The sequence below is a fragment of the Eumetopias jubatus genome, unplaced genomic scaffold, assembly GCF_037043125.1.
Source record: "Eumetopias jubatus isolate StellerSeaLion01/CBP00866 unplaced genomic scaffold, mEumJub1_p1.0 scaffold_7, whole genome shotgun sequence".
NCBI lineage: Eukaryota > Metazoa > Chordata > Mammalia > Carnivora > Otariidae > Eumetopias > Eumetopias jubatus.
The window spans coordinates 25,871,073-25,893,237 of record NW_028274813.1 but is presented as its reverse complement, the minus strand read 5'-3'; the positions used below and the strand labels follow the sequence as shown (position 1 = coordinate 25,893,237).

The 22,165-nt window shown below is 38.8% G+C and overlaps 1 protein-coding gene across 4 annotated transcripts in view; it reads left to right on the top strand.

Moving 5' to 3' along the window:
* GPATCH2L (G-patch domain containing 2 like) overlaps positions 1-15,449 on the top strand; it is a 71,740-nt gene extending 56,291 nt beyond the window's left edge. For all 4 annotated transcript variants that reach the window (XM_028097403.2, XM_088024501.1, XM_088024499.1 and 1 more), the window contains exons 10-11: positions 2,168-2,262; positions 14,625-15,449. In XM_028097403.2, coding sequence (XP_027953204.1) covers positions 2,168-2,262; positions 14,625-14,696 — 167 coding nt within the window. In that variant the 3' untranslated portion in view covers positions 14,697-15,449. The remainder of the gene's footprint in view (positions 1-2,167; positions 2,263-14,624) is intronic.
* Positions 15,450-22,165: the final 6,716 nt, after the last annotated feature.

Sequence of the window (22,165 nt, the reverse complement as noted above, 5' to 3'; positions counted from 1 at the left end):
TGGGAATTTGTGTGGCCAAAGAGGAGTTCTCTGGTATTTCTCAGGTGTTCATCTTGTTTTGTGCCCGGGGCTTGATTTATAAAGGTGATTAAGTGAGGGCACGGAGAGGTCTGTGCCACCGAAAGAAAAGTTTGTAGTTACAGTTCCCCTGGAAATGAGGCACGGCTTGCCACGCAGGACCACAGGACGGCACCAGGTTTGGGTCAGGAGGCAGAAGACTGAAGCAAGCAGTAGTTTAGGCCAGAGCCTTTATTGGGGTTTCCTCTAAGAAGGCAAAGCAGGGCAGGGTGAACAGTCTAGAAATGGCTAGTTCAACTAATTCTGGGGCCTTTGGGCTATAATCTAGTCTCTGGTTGCCTGGTACCTGGCCCTGGGATGATTGCTTCCTGGAGTGTAACAGGTCAGATGGAGGGGGTATGGCTTCATCGTACCTGGTTAGTTTGCACATCGAAGACAAGCTGCTGGCTGAGTCCTTTGCTATCTTTCTAAGAATCAGCTAGCCCTGGGAGAGGTGGGTTTTTTTCCCAGCCAGAAAGGTTTTTTAATGTTAAAACATCGTAATTATTACAGAAAGCAAAAAACATGATTAACACATGTGTAAGCCTTAAGCTCTCCTTTCAATTTTTGCAGTCTTTTAAAACACCATGTAATTTTTCTTTTCCATATTGAAAACCAGTTAAAAAATACCTCTGGCCAAAAATGTTGTTACTAGATGCTTTCAAGGTATGGGAATGTAAAAAGATTTTTAAGATGTAAATTATGAAAATTAATGTTTTCTTTCTCTAGAAGTGAGTTCTGACCCTTGCAGATCCCTCATTTAAATGTTTTTAATTGAAAAAGAAATATCAGAACTTAACAAATGGCCTTGGTGGCTTGGACTGAAATCAACCCATTTCACTATGTGTAGATTCTACCACTTGCTCCTCCCACTGGGCCATGTATTTCTCCATGAACAACGTCATGATTATGCAAATTTCTACCACCCCAAAATCATGCCAACACTTTAAACTGCTCTCAGTATATATCCCAATTCTGTTGTCAGTAGCTATTGCAGACTGTGGCCATTTCAAACTCTTTTTACCCCCACCTTCTCAGCCTCAGCAGCTAATCTCCCCCACCCCCTAACAGGTAATAAAGCATTAGACAGGAGTCTCCCATTGTACACCCTTACATACAACCCTTCCTCACCTCTTCCATGTAAGTGCTTGTCCTGCCCAACACAAATCCCTTCCATGCCCTCAGTCCCTCTCCTTTGATCAGATGCCTTGCTCAGTCTAGCTACAGCTTCTCACTCCTGGCACGTACAGCTTGCATTTGAACATGTTTAAAGATTCCCTCTTGAAACGAAAATACCCCTTTACTACCACTAAAATACTGCCCTCACTTACACTTCCTGTTCATTAATTCTCAGTCCACTGAAGCATTGGTTTTTAGCCCTGGCTGCACATTAGGACCACCTGGGGAGATTTTAAAGAATCCTAATTCCCCCAACTGAACTACAGACCAATTACATCAGAATGGGGAGGTGGGACAGGCTTCATTCTTTTTAAAAACAGTGGTGCAGCTGGGGCTGAGAACCACCATGCCAAAACCTGGTTTTGCTATACTCCTCAACCATTAAAGTTGTTTTTGCTGGGTTCACCAGTGATTTCCAGTTGTCAAAATTCAGCCCTTCGGTTGATGCTTATGACTTCATACTATATAACCACTTCCTTTTTGGAATTCTGCCTGTTCTGACCTTGCTCTCTCCTGATTTTTTCCTCCACTTTGCTTTTTCAGTCTCCACAGGTGGGCAAATTGGTTAGTAGGTCAGTCCAACACAGACTGAATGTCCCTTTCTTCACCTCCAATACATCAGTTAACACCTGTGTACTAATGAGTTCCTTTGCCATACCACCCAATGCACTGACTTAAAGCATGGACTTAGAGTGAAGTATTTACATTCCTTAATCATTGTAGACGTACGGGAAATCATGCTCAAGGTTTCTGCTTCTTCCTTTGTTTCTCTTTGTTTCTGTTTGTCCCTCCTCTAGGTCCACTGAGATAGGAAGGTTGCTAACCACATTAGTCAGATTCTAAGATGGATCACCCATATGTACTCTTGGAGTTGCCATTCATAAAAAGTCAGGCTTGAACTGTGGTCCCTCTTCTGCTTTCTCCTATCCAGGATCTTGGACTGGTAAGGAGACCTGGGCCCACTTCTACATGCAAGGAGGCTACCCCCATCTAGTGCTCGCTTCAGTTTTTTACTTTCTGCTGCTGGTAAGAGTTTAGTTTGGGTTTAGGGGGTGAGACAGACTCATTTCCTCACCAATTTTTGACCTTTGGTACCGCGTTGAATCTTACTTTATTAGAGAATATTTACTGGGGTTTCAAGCTCTAGCTCTAATACTAAGGTGGAACTTGATTTTCTACTTTATTACTATCATTACATGGTACCTCTGGAACTATATGTGGGGGTTCCACCCTCACCAGAAGGGATCCTGTGTGTTCTTGACTTCCCTGAATCACTAATTTCTGTTTCAGAGTCTGGGATGAATGGATCTGATTAGTACCCATGTGCTTATGTCCGAGCTGCAGGAAGTGAGAATGAGGTTATCTGGAATGTGTAGCTTCTGTTGGGGTTGGATGAATTCCTCAAACATAGAAGAACAGTTCAGGTGCTGGACAACTGATAAGAATAACAAAGGTCCACGAGGGCCATTGTCCTATTTACTGATTCAACAAACGTGTATTAAGCACTCACTAAGCCAGTCTTCCTCAGGGACCTTTTGGGGAAGGTGGCTGCTGCCTAAGGTCCTTAGATACACTCTGCATGAAACCAGTCTGACCCTTTCCAGAGCCCCTAATGACAGTAATAATGACTATACTGAGTGATTATTATTATATGCCATTTGTCAACAGCATCTCAATCTTCAACAACTCTAAGGTAGGTAAATTTATATCTGTTTTAAAGCAATGAAATATGCTTATAGTTAGAGATTAACTTGCTCAAAGTTACATAGCTAATCAGTGTAAGGCAGCATTCAAGCTCCAAGTCTGTTTGGTGCTAGACTTTCTGTTCCCAGTAACACCCTGTGCTGCCCTTTTCACAATATAAATGAACTGTTGGTGACCATGTGTATCTGAAATAAACTGGGTGCCACTGGGCCTGGAACTGGGTGTCTTGTGACACCCTTTTACCCCATTTACCTGTAGCTCCTGGTGGGCTGTTTCTCTATCAAAGCAACTATGAATGGGCTCATCTCTTCTCTGTGCCTACATCACTGAAAGAAGATGGGCAGTTTCTGTGGCATCTTCTTAAAATGACCTATTCTTGGTTTTGGAAGTGACCAGAGCAAAAGTCAATAAAGTCTACCAAATCTATGGCAATAAACAGATACTGTCCTTTGTAGGCCAATACAAAATGGATCCCTAAGCCAGAAGGACATGTACTGTGAATTTTTAATGTTAGTGATGAACTGTTCTGAACATCTTGCTAAACATGTTATAGAGCTGCTGGCAAGATAGCCGTCTGAATGGTTTTGGCCTTTATAAATGTCCCTTCACTCAGTAGATGTGAGTAGAACACATTTTATATCAAGCACCGTGCTAGCTGCTGAATGTACAAAGAGGAGGGCATTCCTGTTGTCATGATATTCATGGTCTTCTGAGGAAGAGACAAAGCAAATATTACAACGTAGAATGATAAACTTTGAGAAAGAATACCAGGGTATCTTGGGAGGATTTAAAAAATACTGGACCAGGTGTTGGCGGATGAACAGAAGTTAGGTAAAGAAGAGAGGATGAGGCCACCTAGCATAAAGAGCATGGTTTGTACAGGGCACTGCAAGTATTTTGGTATGGCTGACAGCATATAGGAGCAGGGAGAAGCAGGCAGGAGACAGTGAAGGACCCTGTGTCACCTGGCTTGCTTGTTGATTCGGAGAGCTGTCACAGTATTCCTCTGCTGTATAGTCCTGGAAAGCCTACTGCAACTGGCCCATTTTGCAGACAAAGCTGGAACTGAGATGTGAACAGGTTTCCAGCTCCTCCATCACCTCCCTGGGAAATACAACCAGATCTCTCTCTTTGTAGGAGCTACTGACATGCTTAGGAGTAGATTAAGCTGAATTGGAAATAATCAGTTTGCACCATGACTGACTGAATTCTTCGTGTGTTTTATCATGATGCCAGTCTGAGGTTATTCCCCTTAAACCGCCTTATCTTGGTAGAATTTAATGCACAATGTGGTAGTCTTAATCCCTAGTACTGTTCTTCAGTAGCAGAGTTGCCACTCTAAATTATGCATTTGGGGCTTTTTTTCCTCAGTAGCCACAGTAAATTTGTGTTGATGAATCTATACTCTTTAGATGGGGGGACTTTGCAAATCTTTGCAATCTCAATGCTGCAGAAAGTGTCCATAGAATAAATGCAGCTGTCCCATACAAAGCATTGATCCCATGATTTTGGTCTCATTAATACCATGCTATATGTAGCTGAACTCTGTAAAATGGAACGAATGTAGTGGTTTGGGCCAACAGTGGTAATGTATGGCCCTTTTTCTGGTGTTCCACATTAGTGTGACTCAGAGCCTCTTGACTACATTCTTTGGAGCTCTTGATTTAAAACCTTTTTTAAAAAAATCTTTTAGTTTGAAATAAGTTTAGACTTACAGGAAAGTTGTAAAAATAGTATAGACTGTCGCCATATGTCCTTCTTTCAGCTTCTAATGTTAACAGCTTACATAACCATGGTACGATTATCGAAACCAGGAAACTAACATTGACACAATCCTATTAACTAAACTACCTACTTAGTTCAGTGTCACCCGTTTTCCCTGTAATGTCCTTTTTCTGGTTAAGGATTCAATCCAGGATCCATATGTACTTGGGTCTGTTTCTGAGCCTTCGATTCTATTCACTGGTCTGTTTGCTTGTGCACAGTGGCACATTGTTTTCAATAACTGAAACTTTATAGTATGTTTAAATGTCTGATAGAGCTAGTCCTCTGACAGTTTTTCTTCTCCAGTGTTTTCCTGGCTCTTCTTACATGTTTGTTTTTCCATATAAACTTTAGTATCAACATGTCTAACTGAGATTGCATTACATTTACTAGCGCACTTAGGGAGAACTGACATCTTTACAATGTTGAGTTATCCAAATTATCTGCAAATGGGGGATGTATTTCCATTTGTTCATGTCTATTTTTGTGCCTTTTCAGGACTGATTCAAATTTTTCCTTGGATAGGTATTATGCATTTCTTGTTAGGTTTATCTCCTAGTATTCCATCTTTGTTGCTGCTAATGGGGTTTTCTCTGCCATTATGTCTTCTACTTGGTTATTGTTCTTATATAGGAAGACTTTTGATTTTTGTATACTAGTTTTATATTCTGCTACCTTACTGAATTCTTTTACTTTTTAGGTGAGTTTTATCATTGATCCTCAAGAGTAAAAAAAAAATTCTAAATGCACTGAACAGTAACAAGGAATGAAAGAACCTATAGAGGTCAAAAGTGCTGTGAAAGCTCAACTTTGGGCAACAAGTGAGATGAAAGCCATTATTCACTCTGAAAGTATCTGCAGAGACCTGGCCCCCTTGAGCCTCTGTCATGGTGACTGTGATGAGTGTAGGAGATAAAGCCGGGCCTGCTCAATGCAGGGAGTTTAGCCTAAGATCTCCTACAAAGTGGGGCCCCTCAAAGTGCAACACTCACAGCGTAAGCATCAATACTAAGTAAACCCACCAAGCAGAAATAACAGCAAGGCCTTTCTTGACCTTGGCCATGGGTGGAGGAAAAGTTTGTTTTAACCTAAAAATGTTTAACGAGTTGTCCCTTCTAGAGGCTTATGGCCTAAGTTTATTCTACTGGTGTGGTCCAAAATACTGCAAATGGGAATTTAATTTACAGTGGACCCAGGTCGGTAGTAACCTTAGATGACTAGCAGATGCAAACACAAATTCTCTCAGGAGGAATGAAACTTAAGTCGCGGTATCAAAGAACTACCACAGATAGTTATAAAGAATATGGGTCGCTCACAGGTCACAACCACAAACGAAAGAAGGAAACAAACTGTGAGTGAGAATCATTAGAAACAACATGCAGGAGAATCAGACTCAAACACATTAGATATGGTGCTTATTGGCACACAGTATAAACTAAATGTTTTAAATATATTTCACGAAATAAAAGAAAGGCTTCAAAACACCAGGCAACAAAAACACGTAATTTTGAAAAGGGGTGATGAGAGTTACAGTGTCCTATTGCCCTTCAGTTGTTCAGGAGGAGTTAAAGAATCTTATTAATTTGGGGCCTTAGGTAAGTAGACATGGTAAAATATTTGGGGTAACCATTAAAAGAATAAATATAGAGAATACAGCATTGAAGCTAATATGGGGGAAAAGAAATGGTAAAAAGACAATAAACTGGAAAGGTGAGAAAAGGCACAAAATAAGATAAAATGGTAAAAGAATTCAACTTTATTAGTTATAAGCATTAATGAACTAGACCCTCCAGTTGAAAGATAAGGTCAATAATGCTAGATTTTAAATATCCATTTATATGCTGTTTATAAGAGATACATCCAAAACTTAGTCATAGGAAGATTGAAAGTGAAAGGATGGAAAAAATATAAGAGGAAGATAATCAGAGAAAGTAAAGATAATCTCTATGAAATAACAAACGTTGGCTCAATAACTGATAAGTGGTTCGATTTGCCGGAAAGACATACTCATTTTCAACTAAGCTTGATAACAGAGCCTCAGTATACATAAACAAAAATGGGCAAAACTAAGTTTAAAATGTCTTCTTTAGTTGTTGATAATGACAAGTGGACAGAAATTGTTATGAATACAGAATATTTAAATAGTATAATCTTATGGTCTAGCAGACATGAAAAGAATATCACGCCTAACAATTTGAAGAATTATACATTATTTTCAAGCACAGATTGAACATTACAAAAATTGACTCTTAAGCCATAAAGCAAACCTCAGTGAATTCCAAAGGTTAGAGACACATAGACCACACTCTGTAATCACGATGAAAAATTTAAGTCAGTAATAAAAAATGAATTTGCTAATATATTTGGAAATTTCATAGCATATCTAAACTAATGAACCACTGAAAAAGTCTTAACAGATATTGGAAAGTAGAACTGAATTATATGAAAATTCTATTTTCATTAACCCTCTTGAGATGCAGCTAACGGGGTAATTTGAGGAAAACCTATGGTCTGAAATGTTTAAGTCAGAGAAGAAGAAAGGACTGAAAATTGATGAGCTAAACATTCTACTTGCAGTTAGTAAAAGAACAACAGAATAAACCCAGAGAAGGTAAAATTAATAAAATAATAGTGATAAGATCTAAATTTAATGAAATAAACATATGATTGAAAAATCAACAAAAACTATGACAAAATAAGCAAAACTTTAACATAATTAAGAAAAGATGGAGAAGGCACTAACAATATTAGGAAAAAAAGGGACACATAGTTATAAATACAGAAGAGATCTAGAAGATAGTAAAGTAATACCATGAAAAACTTTAGCCAGTAAATTTGAAAGCTTAAACAAAACGGACACATTTCCAGAAAGATAATTTATCAAAACTCAATCAGAAGAAGTGGAAAACTCGATTGGTCCTGTAACACTAATCATCTAGTCAGTAGTTTGAAATCTAAGACTGTATATTCTTCGTAGAAAGATTTTGCGTGACCCACCACAATGGTGGAAATGTCTCTGGCTTATAAAGTTTATTTGGAAGACCAAATGAGCAAGACTAGCCTAAGAAAACTGGAAGGGAAAGGATATTAAAGCATATAGTCTTTAATACTGAAAGTGTGGTACGGGTACCTGAATAGACAAACTGACCAATGGAACACAATAGAAAATTCAGAAATAGACCCAACTGCATACAGAAATTCAGGATACAATTAAGGTAGTGTCTGAAATCAGTGGGGGGGGGGGCGAAAGATGGACTATAAAAATGAATGGTGTGGAGGGGCACCTGGCTGGCTCAGTCGAAAGAGCATGTGACTTTTGATCTTGGGGTTGGGAGTTCGAGCCCCATGTTGGAGGTAGAGTTTACTTTAAAAAAATTTTTTTAAATTTTCAGAATGAATGGTGTTGGGATAACTGGATAGCCCATCAGATCTCTTCCTCACACTATATACCAGGATAATTTTTAAATTGATCAGCGGTTTAATTGTACGATATTAAACCAGTAGTACAGTAGTACCGTGGAAAGATGCTCAACTTTTTGTTTTTGATTTTAACAACCGAATGCGATAGTTATTCTTACCATCCCCATGTTTCAGAGAAGGAAACTGAGTCAAAAGGAGAGTATTCTGCCTGAACTCAGTTATGGTTCTAGGATTTGAACCCAGTCAGGCTTGCTCCAGATAAGAGTAATTTACCTTGACTAAGTGAGGTTTATTTTAGGAACACAAGGATCATTTAATATTAAGACTAGCTGGGTGTTTCCTTAATATGATAAAATATATTTATCTCAATCCAAAGCCACCACCATGCTTAATTGAGAATTAGAGAAACAATTTCATTAAAATCAGAAACAAGACAAGGATGTCCACTTAATCATCACCATTATTTAAAATTGTTCTTCAGGACATAGACAAAACAATTAGACAAGAGAAAGAAATTAAAGGTAAAGAAATTAAGAAGAGAGGATAAAATTATAACTTGCTGAAGATAATTGGATTGTCAGCCTAGAAACTAAAAAGGACTAACCAAAATGTAGAAACAAAATAAGAATTTAATAAATTAGATGGGCAAAAGAAATTAACAGACATTTCATAGAAGAGAAAATACAAATGACTCTTAAGCATATGAAAATATGCTGAGCCTCACTTGTAATAAGATAAATTTCTCACCTATCAAAAATAATAAAGCTTGATAACACACTATAACAGTGAGCATGTGGTTAAATAGGCACTTTCACACATTGCATAAATTTGTACAAACTGTGGAGGCTGGTAATATCTATCAAAATTACAAAGGTACATTACATCTTTTAACCCAACAATCCTAGGAATTTTTCATATAAATAAACTTGTATTACATACAAAATGACCTATGAACGTGGCTGATCATTAGAATTCACTAGTGGTGAGTTAGTTTCAGTGTACACTCTGGGGAAGAGATTATATAAGGGCTCGAATACAGAAGGCAGGGATCATTTGGGATCTTCTTAAAGAGGCTGCTTACCACATGGAAAAATATTTTTTAAAACCTAACTATATATTGCTTTCAGGAGGCACACTTTATCTATTTTTAAAGATTTTATTTTATTTGACACAGAGAGAGACAGTGAGAGAGGGAATACAAGTAGGAGGAATGGGAGAGGGAGAAGCAGGCTTCCCGCTGAGCAGGGAGCCTGAGCAGGGAGCCCGATGCGGGGAGCCTGATGTGGGGCTCGATCCCAGGATCCTAGAATCATGACCTGAGCCAAAGGCAGATGCTTAATGACTGAGCCACCCAGGCGTCCCAAGAAGTCACACTTTTTAAGTGTAAAGACAAAGATTGAAAGTAAAAGAATGGAAAAATGTACACCAACCAAGGGCTAACTTAAAGGAGGCAGATGTAGCTATACAATATCAGTCAAAATAAATTTAAGTCAAGAAGCATTACTAAAGATACAGAAGGACAGTTCCTAAAAATAAAAAAATCTACCAAGAAGGCATAATAATTTTGTATTTTGATGCACCTAGTACTTTAGTTTCAAAACAGAAAGCAAAAATACAGAACTGTAACTAATTGATAGTACAGTGAAAAAATCATTAACAATATGGAAGATTTAAACATAAGTAATACCTTTAATCTAACTGATGCCCATAGCGTACTACAACCAGCATTGTCGGGATATGTGTTCTTTCCAAGTGCCTGTGGAACATTTACCAAAATTTGCCATATGCTCGTCCTTAAAACAAGTCCCAACACATTCCAAAGAGTGAAATCATCCAAAATATGTTCTCTGACCAAAGTGGGATTAAGGTAGAAATCAATAACAAAAAGATAACCAGAAACTCCTCAAATATTTGGAAATTAAGCAATATACTTCCATATAACCAATAATTCAAAAAAAATCACATTGACAATATTTTGAACTAAATTATAATAAAAATAATGATATATCAAAACTTGAAGAACAAAGCTAAAGCTGTACTTAAAGGGAAATTTGTTTCTTTAAATCTGCATATAATAAAAGAAAAGAAAGGCTAAAAATCATTCTAAGTTTCTATCTGAAAAAGTAGAGAAAGAATAGGAAATTAAATCTGAAAATAGAAAAGAAAATAATAAAGGTAATAGCAGAACTTAATGAAAAAGAAAAGAGTATATAAGAAAAATCAAATCCAGAGCTGGGTTTTTTGAAAAAACTAATAAAATTGATAAACTGCTAGCAAGAAAAAAACTACTAGATCAAACAAATAAGAAAAAAGGTACAAGTTACTGATATTCTAAGTAGATATTATGAAGAACTTTATACCAATAAATCTGAAAATCTACATGAAATGGAATTTCTATGAAAACAGTTTCCCAGCTGAAGAGGAAATTGAAAATCTGAATGTTTTATAGCTAAGAAATTGAATCTATAACTAAAACTTTCCCATAAAGAAATTTCCAGGTCCAGATTTCTTCACTAAGCAAATTCTTCTAAACATTTAATGGAATGAAACTAATCTTACACAAACTCTTTCAAATCATAGAAAAAGAACAAACAATTCGCAACTCATTTTAAGGCCACCATAATTTTAATGCCAAAGGGTGACAAGTACATTACAAGAAATGAAAATTATAGACCAATACCTCTCCTGAACATACTTAACAAATACCCTAAACAGAATATTAGTAAGTGGAGTCCAATGATGTAATTTATTTCAGGAATACAATGTTGGCTTAATATTACAAAAATCAAGCAGTGTTTTCAACAGGTGGTTCTGGGACAGCTGGATATCCACATGAAAGAAAATGAGGTTGGATCTCTTCATACTCCACATGCAAAAATTTAAAATGGATAAAAAACCTAAATGTAAGAACTAAAATATAAAACTCAGTAGGAGAAAATACAAGTATAAATCTTCATGATCTTTCATTAGGCAATGATTTCTTACTTATGATACAAAAAGCACAAGCAACCAAAATAAAAATAGATAAACTGAACTTATCAAAAATGTAAACTTTTGTGCTTCAAAAGACCATAACAAGAAAAAGAAAAAACAACCCACAGAGTAGGAGAAAATATTTGTAACTCATATACCTGATAAGAGTCTAATATCCAGAATATATGAATAATTTTTAGAACTAAACAACAAGAAGATAAACAACCCAACTAAAAAATAGGCAAAGGGAGGAGCGCCTGGGTGGCTCAGCCAGTTAAGCGTACAACTCTTAATTTTGGCTCAGGTCATGATCTTTGGATCCTGGGATCCAGCCTCATGTCAGTCTCCGCCCTCAGCGGGGCATCTGCTTGAGGATTCTCTCTCTCTCTCTTTCTCTGCCCCCTTCCTGACCGCGTGCACACGCATGCATGCACACATATGTACGTGCATGCGCACTGCCTCTCTTAAATCTTTTAAAAAAGGTAGGCAAAGGATTTGAATAAACATTTCTCCAAAGAAGAGATACAGATGACCAATAAGCACATGAGAAGATGTTCAACATCGTTACTCATTAGGGAAATGCAAATCAAAATCACAATGAAATACTACTTCACACCCACAAAGAAGACAATAATAGAACCATAAGAGACTATTAACTCTAGGAAACAAACTTAGGGTTGCTGGAGGGGAGGAGAGTCGGGGGGATGGTGTAACTGGGTGATGGGCATTAAGGAGGGCACTTGATGTAATGAGCACTGGGTGTATACACAACTGATGAATCATTACATTCTACCCTTAAACTAATAAAAAAAAAAAAGGAAACAAAAAAAAACAAGAAAAAATACAGGGATGCCTGTCTGGCTTGGTCAGTGGAACATGCAACATTTAATCTCCGGGTTATAAATTTGAGCCACACATTGGGTATAGAGATTACTTTAAAAAAAAAAAAAATCCTTAAAAAAATACAATAACAAGTGTTGACAAGGATGTCAAGAAATTGGAGCTTTCATAAATTGCTGTTGGGAATGTAAAATGGTATAGCCACTTGGGAAAACAGTTTGATAGTTCTTCCAAAAGTTAAATGCAGGTTATCATATGACCCAGAATTAAAAATCTATGTCCCTTTGTTCGTAGCAGCATTATTCATAATAGCCAAAAAGTGGAAACAACTCAGATGTCCTACTAATGAATTGATAAAGAAAATGTGGTATGTCCATATGAAGGACTATTGTTTGGCCATGGTAAAGAATGAAATGCTGATTCATGCTACATGGATGAACTATAAGAACATTATGCTAAGTGAAGGAAGTCTGACACAAAAGCCACATACTATATGATTCCACTTATAAATGAAGTGTCCAGAATAGGCAAATCTATGTAGCCAGAAGGTAGATTAGTGGCTATCAGAGGCTGGGGAAAGAGGGTAATAGGGAGTGACTAACAATGGGATTGGAGTGGGTTTCTGGGACTGATTAAAATGTTTTGGAATTAGATACTGATGACCGTTGCACAGCTTTATGAATATACTGAAAACCCTGAATTCCACTTTAAAAGGATGAACATTATGGTATATGAATTATATCTCAATTTAAAAATTAGTGTAGGGGCGCCTGGGTGGCTCAGTCGTTAAGCATCTGCCTTCAGCTCAGATCATGATCTCAGGGTCCTGGGAGCGAGTCCCGCATTGGGCTCCCTCTTCCACTCCCCCTGCTTGTGTTCCCTCTCTGGCTGTCTCTCTCTCTGTCAAATAAATAAAATCTTTAAAAAAAATTAGTGTATTTAACCAAATTAGCATAATAAAGGAGAAAAATAATGAGATCATCTCAATAGAATGATGTAGAAAAAACCTTTAATAAAATCAAATACTTATTCTTGATAAATACTCAACAAACCTAAATGGAAGGAAATGTTCTTAAACTGGTAAAGATCCATCTATAAAAATCTTACAGAAAAACATCATAGTTATAGCAAAATATTGAAGGCTTTCTCCTTGAGATTGGGAATACCTCCTAATCATACTTATATTCAGTATTGTTCTAGAGACTATAACTGTTGTAATAAGGCAAGAAAAAAAGGTTATAAAGACTGAAAAGGAGAAGATAAACTCTTTATTTGCAGATGATATGATTGTTTATGTGGAAAATCCTAAAGAATCTATGTTTATTAGGAGTATTAGAAATATATAAATATAGCAAAGTCCCCAAATTCAAGGTATATATATTACTATGTATATATATATATACTATAATACTGTATTTTGTAAATACTATGAACAGAATATGAATAAACAATAAACAAAATGAAATTTTAAAATACCATTTACAATAGCATTAAAGATATAAAATAGCTGAGAATATATCTAATGAAAGATGTGCAAGGCCTTTACAGAGAAAACATTATTGAGAGAAAATTAAAAAGACCTAAATGAGAGATTTGCTGTGTTCATGAATTGAAAAGCTCAAATGTCAACTCTTTCCAAATTAGTCTATAGAAGGAATGCAATCCTAGTCAAAATCACAGCATTTTGGGTTTCTTTTGGGGTAGTGGGGCGGTGCAACTAACAAGCTAGTTGTAACATTTATGTAAAAAGGTTAAAGACCAGGGCACCTGGCTGGCTCAGTTAGTAGAGCATGGGACTCTTGATCTTGGGTGGTGAGTTCAAGCCCCACGTTGGGCATAGAGATTACTTAAAAAAGAAAAAGAAAAAAACGTTAAAGACCAAGAATAGAGCAGACATTCTTGAAGGAACAAAGCTGGAAGACTTACACCACTAGGTATCAAGACTTCTTATAAAGCTATAGTACTATGTCATATTATTGGTGCAGACATAGATACACTAATGGCACAAAATAGATCAGAAGCAGATTCATACACATACACATACAGTCATTTGGCTAAGGACAAAGGTGACTCGATTGTGCAGTAAGGAGTAGATGACCTTTTCAGTAAATGGTGCTTACTCAGTTGGATATTCATTTGCAATATAAATCTTAATCCCTCTTTTCACTACTTAAATGAAACCAGTTCCATAAAGATTGCATCATAAAGGGGAAAGGGTGGGGTGCCTGGGTGGTGCGGTTGGTTAAGCAACCGACTCTTGGTTTTGGCTGAGATTGTGATCTCAGGGTCGTGAGATCAAGCCCGGAATCAGGCTCCATGCTCAGTATGGAGTCTGCTTAAGACTCTCTCTCCCTCTCTTTCTGCCCCTCCACCCTGCTCTCTTCCTCACTCTCAAATAAATAATCTTTTAAAAAAAATAAAGGTGGAAAGGTAAAACAATAAAACATCCAGAAAAAAAAAGGAAAATATCTCCGATACCTTGAAGTAGGGTAAGATTTCTTGAAATATAAAAAGTGTTACCCAGAAAGATATTGATGCATTGGATTACATTACAGTTAAAAGACCCCTTTGAGAATAAAAAAGCCAGCCACAGGGTGGGAGATTATACCTGTAATGCAAAGATCTGACAAGGGACTTGCCTCCAGAATCTGTTTTTAAAACTGCTACAAATCAATTAAAACAAACAGGTAATCCAACAGAATAATGGGGAAGTGACCTGGACGAAACATCACAGAAGAGGATATCCAAGTGGCCGATAAATGTATGACAAAGTGTTAAACGTCATTAGTCATTCGTGAACTGCAGATTGAAACCACAATGCCACCATGACACACTCAACAGAATGGCTGAAAATTAAAAAGATTGACAACACCAAGTACTGGTAAGGATGTGGAGCAACAGGTCCTCCCCTAAACCTGGCAAGATGTACATTGGTACAGCCGCCTCGGAAAGTTATTTGACAATATCCTTTAAAGCTGAACAGGTGCAAACCCAACCACCTAGCAGTTTCACTCTTCAGTATATATTCAATAGAAATGTAAACCTCTGTGCACCATACTTAAGTGCACATAGCAGCTCTATACACATAAGACCAAACTAAAAATATACAAGTGCCCATCAACAGAATGAATTCATAAACTGTGATATATTCATACAATGGAATGCCGTATAGAAATGAGGATTAACAAACCACATGCAACAACATGGATGAATCTCAGAAACAAAGGTTGAGCAAAGCAGCCAGATACATGAGAATATATGTGTGATTCCATTTATATGAGGTGAAGAACAAGCAAAATGAAATTTGCTGTTAGAAGTAAGGAGCATGCTTGCCTGTAGGTGTGAGTGATTAACTGAAGGACAGAGGGCCCCTGGAAGTTTTGGTAATCTTGCCTTTGTTTAGTGGGTATGTTCTCTTTATGAAGATTCATTGAGCTGTATATTTATGACTGTGCATTTCTCTGGAAGTATGTTGTATTCAATAAAAACAACACAAAACAATCAAACAAAAATGTATGTGAACATAGGTGTTTTTGTGTGTCTGATGGGTATGTCTGAGAGCCCAGAGCAGGGCATGTATATATCTCATTTCCCCATTAAGCTCAGGACCTGGGCACGAAGTACTGGACAAGGCCCTTGCTCCTAGGCTGTCTGAAGTGTCCTCCCTCCCTGCGGTTTGGGGATCCTTGAGAACTCCTGGCATTTTCTTTCTGAATAGGCCATGGGGCCATATATAATTTGCCACATTGTTTGAAAAGGAACTTCTACAGCAAAGGCCACAGTGGGACCCTGCCCCTGAGTCTTCTGGCCAGTATCTGTTCTGATGAGGATATGTTCCTCCCTGCAGGATATCCCTGGTATGGGACTAATTGACTGCCCATAGATGTCTTTAGCACCCCTCCCCCCAAACTCAAAGGTCCTGGGCACTTGTCTGATCAATGTGGAGTAGAGGATGAGCCCTGGTGGCGGGGAAGTGAAGCTGATGGAGCCCCAGAGGAGCTGGGGAGAAGGACCCAGGTGCAAATGACTGTGATCAGCTGAGGGGGGTAGAGTCCAAGGCATGAAGCAGATCCCTCATGCGGAGAAGAATGTGTAGAGACACTGCCTCAAGACTCTTCTAGGATGTTCATGTTCCCCAGCCTCACTGGTAGCATAATTTATAAGTCATTTGTGAAACGAGTAACAGAATTAATCCCATTTCTGCTCGAATACAAGCTTTTCCTCTAAGTTATGAAAAAGCTCATGTTTTGTTTGTTTTGTTTTGTGTATTTATTTTTTTCTTTTTTTAACTCATGTTTTTAACACCTACAATCCTATACATATAGCAGGGCACTGGAAAGCATACTGCTATAACTGTAGTGGAATTGGTTATACACACCGTGTAGGTATGCAAAACACGAGTTGCTCCATTCTCCCTACAAGCAGAAAACAGACCCTCTGTCCCGCCACTCTGGTCTGTACCACAGGGACCCGACGCGGAGTCAGAGAGTTGGAAAGCCCCCTGGCGGTCACCTGGTCCAGCCGTTCCCGGCAGAGAGTTCAGCTCATGATTCTCGGCCCCAGGGAGTAAGGTAAGTGGAGAAAAGTCAATTCATTTCTCCTGGGGTAACTCCTACATGAAGGGATATCTATCTATCTATCTATCTATAGCAATAGATAATCCTAGAGCTTTCCAGAAGCAACACCACTTTGTGGGTCTATGGGGCTGCAATACTGAGGAGTTAAAATGCTAATAAAATGCCCTGTCTGGAACCAAAAGTGAGTATGGCTCTAGGTATCAAGGTATTACTGGTTGCATCCCCACTTCTAAGACAATAAAGTAGTATTGCTTTAACTTTATCCTGAGACCCCAGAGGGAACAAAAATTCCCCTTTCTGTTAGATCCAAGATCCTCAAGCATTTTGTTTCAAATGTTGGGCTCCTTTTGGGGAGGGAGGAACATAAACACTTTCGGTGTTTGGGGTGTGTGTGTGTGTGTGTGTCTGTGTGTGTGTGTACACAAAGGTTGCTTCCTGCCTCTCACCTCCCTGCAATACAAGTCTTTGCCTCTTTCTCTGAACTTGTAACTTTCAGCATTGTGCCAGGGGGCATGCAGTTTCTAGGTTGTCGGTTTTCCAAGGTCATCCTTTGAGATGAGCTGACTGCTGGATGCATCTGTAATAAGTCAGACAAGGGTTTCTTCGGCTGACTTAGTAGGCTCTTCCCCTCTGATCTGAACCTGCTGAGGAAGTCTCTGTGCATCCTGTAGCCTGTTAGTGACTGTAAATTCCTGAAAGAGAATGAAAGCAGAGTTTAATAATTCTGAGCACCTGGTCCTTCCCTCCTGTCCTCTCTTCTCCCTCCCTGTCCTTTGGTGAGTGTAAGAGGATGTGACAATGTCTGGAGGAGTTGGTGGGGAGAGAAACAGTGGCCTGTGGGTTGGCACTCAGAGAAAGAGGTTATCCTAGGATGAAATACAAACCGTATCACATTGATTTTCCCTTTGGGGGGCCCGGATATCACATCCTTCCATTTCCCTCTAGTCCCTGCCCGCCATCGACAGGGAAGCATTAACAGGGAATAATCAATGGTGTTCTGTCCTGAAAATAAAAGGCTTGTCATGTCTCTCCATTTGGTGGAATGGATGTGGGACCAGGGGTCATGTGGTCAGCTTCCATCTGTCTCCTGACACAGGCACTGACTCAGACATGCTTTCCATCCAGAGGGCTGCAACCCACAGCCAGGTGATTGCAAACTCTCCATGCACATCAAGAAAAACAAGACTGCAGTGTCTTTGAACTCTTGTGTCAGGAGCTTGGCTAACTATCAACATGGCAGCTTAGTTGCGGCTTTACTGACCTTTAATTTCTGGGTTACATAATGGATTGATGTTCCCTAACATGATGGATGCTGTGCTTGCAGTCAAAAGAAGGCTATGTGTTTACTGTTTTGCAACAGAATCACAGAAATTCAGAATTAACAGGGACTTAAATCTGTGGTCCAGTCCTATTCCCCATCTGACATGTGAATTTGTTACAATTTTCCCGGTAAACTCAATGGCTGCCTGAATGCTGCTGCCTCCCAATATTGTTCATCCATTGTCAGAAAGCTCAACTCTTAGAAGGCATTTCCTTACATTAACGAAAATCTGTTATGGTGCTCATGGCCATTACCCTAGTACCCTCTCCATATGCTCCCACTTCTTTCACTTAGACCCAGTTTCCACTTGGTTCCCATCTCCTGATTCTCTGCCATTCACAATCCTGTTAAGCCCCTTTAGATTTAACCCTTATATTTGGTCATTCATCAAAGGCTCTGGCTTAGAAGCATGCCAGTGACCCTTCCCCTTTCAAACTCCTTGAGTAGCCTCCCTGTCCCTGCCCAATCCCCCACCCTTCACCTCAGAAATAAGTGGGAAGCATCCACTTCCATTTTCTGTACTTGTGTCCACTTAGCCAAAGACTCACTTTGCTGGCTTCAGAAGACATCCCTTGGACTTGTTTTCAAATAATGCTTTTAAAATAAAAAAGCAGTGGGATTCACTGTCCCAAACTTCTAATCTTGAGTAGATTGGTGTTAGGACAGCCTCCAACAGCAAGAGACAACATCAAATGCACACATTCCAGGGGGGGGTGCCCTGACAAGACCATTCTTCTAGCCAGCTAAGTTCTGCCCATCCTTACCCTGCCACTCCTCCTTCCTGTCAGTTCTTCGAGTTCACTGATACTTTCCTGGGAAACTCCACTGTTTCCCGTCAATGGATGAAGAGTCTATCGCTTATAGCAATATAACTGTAAGAAAAATGAGATACAAATTTTAAGAGTTACCAGGCTCTGACCCAGCCTATCCTGGCTCAGGTTCTAGCCCCATGAACACAATTTTCTGGGTTTCCTGGTTGGCACCTCTTCTGACATCCTTCTTCCATCCATTAAGGAACAGCCCAACATTGTGCCTGATGGGAGGGGATTTGGAAATCCTTTGCTGAATTACAGATATACCATATCCAAGAGTCTAATAATCATGGCAAAGATAGAAATGATGTCAAGTGTGTGTGTTTTGTAAGTGAATCCATATAACATCCTAGTGTTTGCCATTTTGTTTTCTGAGTGCTTTTGGAGGCTATTTAGAATTTAAAACTCTTGCATGGGTGTCAGTAATAAGCCCCTGTATTTGCAAAATGAACTAGCAATGGGACCTTGGGCAAGTCTATTTGAATCTTAGTGTCTTTATCTATAAGATGGGTGGAATAATGGTATCTTTCCTACTTACAATTCCAAACCTCTGTTTGGGGCTTTACCATTTAGCATTTATTCTCTAATTTGATCCACCCATACTGTTTATTGCAAAGAACAAACAAGAATTTGTGTGAAAATGCTTAGTGAAATGTAATGCATTATATCTAGGCTGCACTTTGTTATAAAAGCCCCAACCTCCATCTTCTAGAATCTTCTGTATTCCTGGCTGCCTCTAAGATCCCTGACAATAATTTAGCAATCCCATTTGCAAGGGTTATCAGCATCCTGGAAAGTAATTCACTGAGGTAAGCAACTTTAATTCATTAGAGTAGCTAGGGAACAGGTGCACTTTTTATAATCTCTTCACTCAGGACTTTAATTCACTCTTATCAACATTTGTGTTACCCATTTCATGGTAGAAGATGTTATTTGACAGAAAAGATGGAAGCAAACTAGGGGTGTAGAAGTTCTGCCTTCTTTCTGATAAAAATCACCACCATTCCTAAATAGTGGCTCCTATCATCTCTGTTTTCCAACTGGCCCTAAACTTAACTTTAAAAAGCAGAAGCTGGGGTGCCTGGGTGGCTCAGTCATTAAGCATCTGCCTTCAGCTCAGGTCATGATCCCAGGGTCCTGGGATCGAGCCCCACATTGAGCCCCACATCGGGCTCCCTGCTCGGCGGGAGGCCTGCTTCTCCCTCTCCCACCCCCTCTGCTTGTGTTCCCTCTCTCGCTGTATCTCTCCCTGTCAAATAAATAAAAATAAAGTCTTAAAAAAAATAAAAAGCAGAAGCCATTTTTGATGCTTTTGGCTCTTTTTTTTTTTTTGCACACTTCAACTCATTGCTGGCTTCAGCCTTCTGACACTCTTTAAACCAAAACCCATCTTGTTTATTAGTTTTTGTTCACATTCCACTCTGCCAAGATTTTGGAGGACAGAATCCCATGAGAATAGGTGCATTATTTGGGGAAGTGTCTTGAGCACTCTTATCAATTCAAGATCCCTTTGCCTCGATCAAGGACTACAGCCTTAGTTAGTACTAACCTGGAAGTGATCCGAAGGGTTTGCCAGGCCATCTGAACTGTTAGAGACTCACGAACTGCTATCATGAACATCTCTTCCCTAGCACTGCCTGTCACTGTTCTCTGCGCTTCCTGCTCCCTGCTCTGTAGGTCCTTGGTTCTGTGTTTCTTCTCTCCACCCTCTAAATTTTTGCTTGTCAGAACACCTGCAGCTGCTTAGATCTCCTTGCATTGCATCTCCCTTTCCTTTTGGTGACATCTTTCGTTTCATAGGTTTGCGCCTTTGAGAGTTGTCCAATCAAGAGCTATCTTTCTTATGCTATGGAACCATCGCTGCTGATAGCAAAATCTAAATTTTGCTAAAATTTAGAAACTAAATACACATACCCACACATACACACACATTTCTGATTATCAAAGTAAGTTATACATATTGGCATACTGTAGACCATTTGAAAAGTTTAGAGATATACAAAATTTTTTTAATTTTAGCACCCCAAAACAGCTACTCATTGGCATTTTGGTATAATTCATTTAGACATTATTCTACATGTATTTCAATATTGACATATATATAGTAATAATACTATGCATCAAGTATTTTGCATTGGACATGTTACATAGCCTCTGCCATTAATATATAATTTCTTTATAAGTACTGTATTTAATGCCTGCATAACATTGCATATGTGAAATACATAGTACTGCTATTATTGAACTATTATTCTGTTGTTCCCAGGAATTTTTTTTTATTTTGTAAATAGCCCATGCAAAGTTAGAGGGGGCATAATCCATAAGACTGCCCTCATTTCTTTTTAAGCCTTTTTTTTTTTTGAGAGAGAGAGTGGGGCAAGGGGGAAGGGCAGAGGGAGAGGGGCAGCAGGAAAGGGAGAGAGAGAGAGAGAATCTTAAGCAGGCTCCATACCCAGTGTGCATTCTGATGTGGGGCTTGATTTCACAACCCTGAGATCATGACCTGGGCCGAAATCAAAAGTCAGACGCTTAACTGACTGAGCCACCCAGGTACCCTGCCCTCATTTCTGATTCCAGAAAGTTAGGAACAGTTTACAAGACTACCTTCACTTGTGACACCACTTGTAAGTTTGGGAGTTCCCACGCCTGCCCTGAATTCTGATAATTCACTAGAGGGACTCACAGAACTCATTGGTAGCTATCATATTCATGGCTATGATTTATTTATTACAGTTAAAAGATACAGATGAAAACAGCCATGGGAAGAGATTTCAGGGAAGTTCCAGACGTGGAGTTGTTCTTTCCCCATGTAGTCATAGACAGCATTACTTTTCCAGCAATAATGTGTGACAACATGTGTGAAGTAAGTATGGTTAACCATGGAAGCTCTCCTAAGCCTTGATGTCCAAAGTTTTTATTGGAATTCCATGGTTGACTACCTGTGTGGCTGATCTTTAGCCTCCAGCCCCTCCAGATATAGACTGGATACAAACATGGTCCAACACCCCCATCATAAATCACAATGTTAGACTGTCTAGTGGCCGAGGACTCCAGGTAAACAAAGACATTCTTATCAGGCAGGACCTTCCAGGCACCTAGGGATCACTTCCCAAAGCTGAGGGCAAAGACTAGACTGTTCTTTGGGTAAGGTGAATTCTCTATTATACATTCTGTAGTAAATACCTTTGTGCATAAGCTGTTCACTTTGAAGGCTATTTCTTTAGAGTGCATTTCCAGAAATGGAATTATTGGATCAAAGGATATGAACATTTTTAACACTCTTGACACATATCAGAATGCTTTCTGAAGAGCATACCAATTTATATCCCACCCCCTTTCAACAATACATCAGAATATCTTTTTATCACATTCTCACTTGCAATGGATATTGTCACTAAAAAAAAATTTTTTTTCTGGCAATTTGATAGACACAAAGTGGTATCACAAGGTTTTCATTTGCATTTCTATGATTACTATTAAGGGTATATACCAATATGTTTATTTTTAAAGCTTTTGTT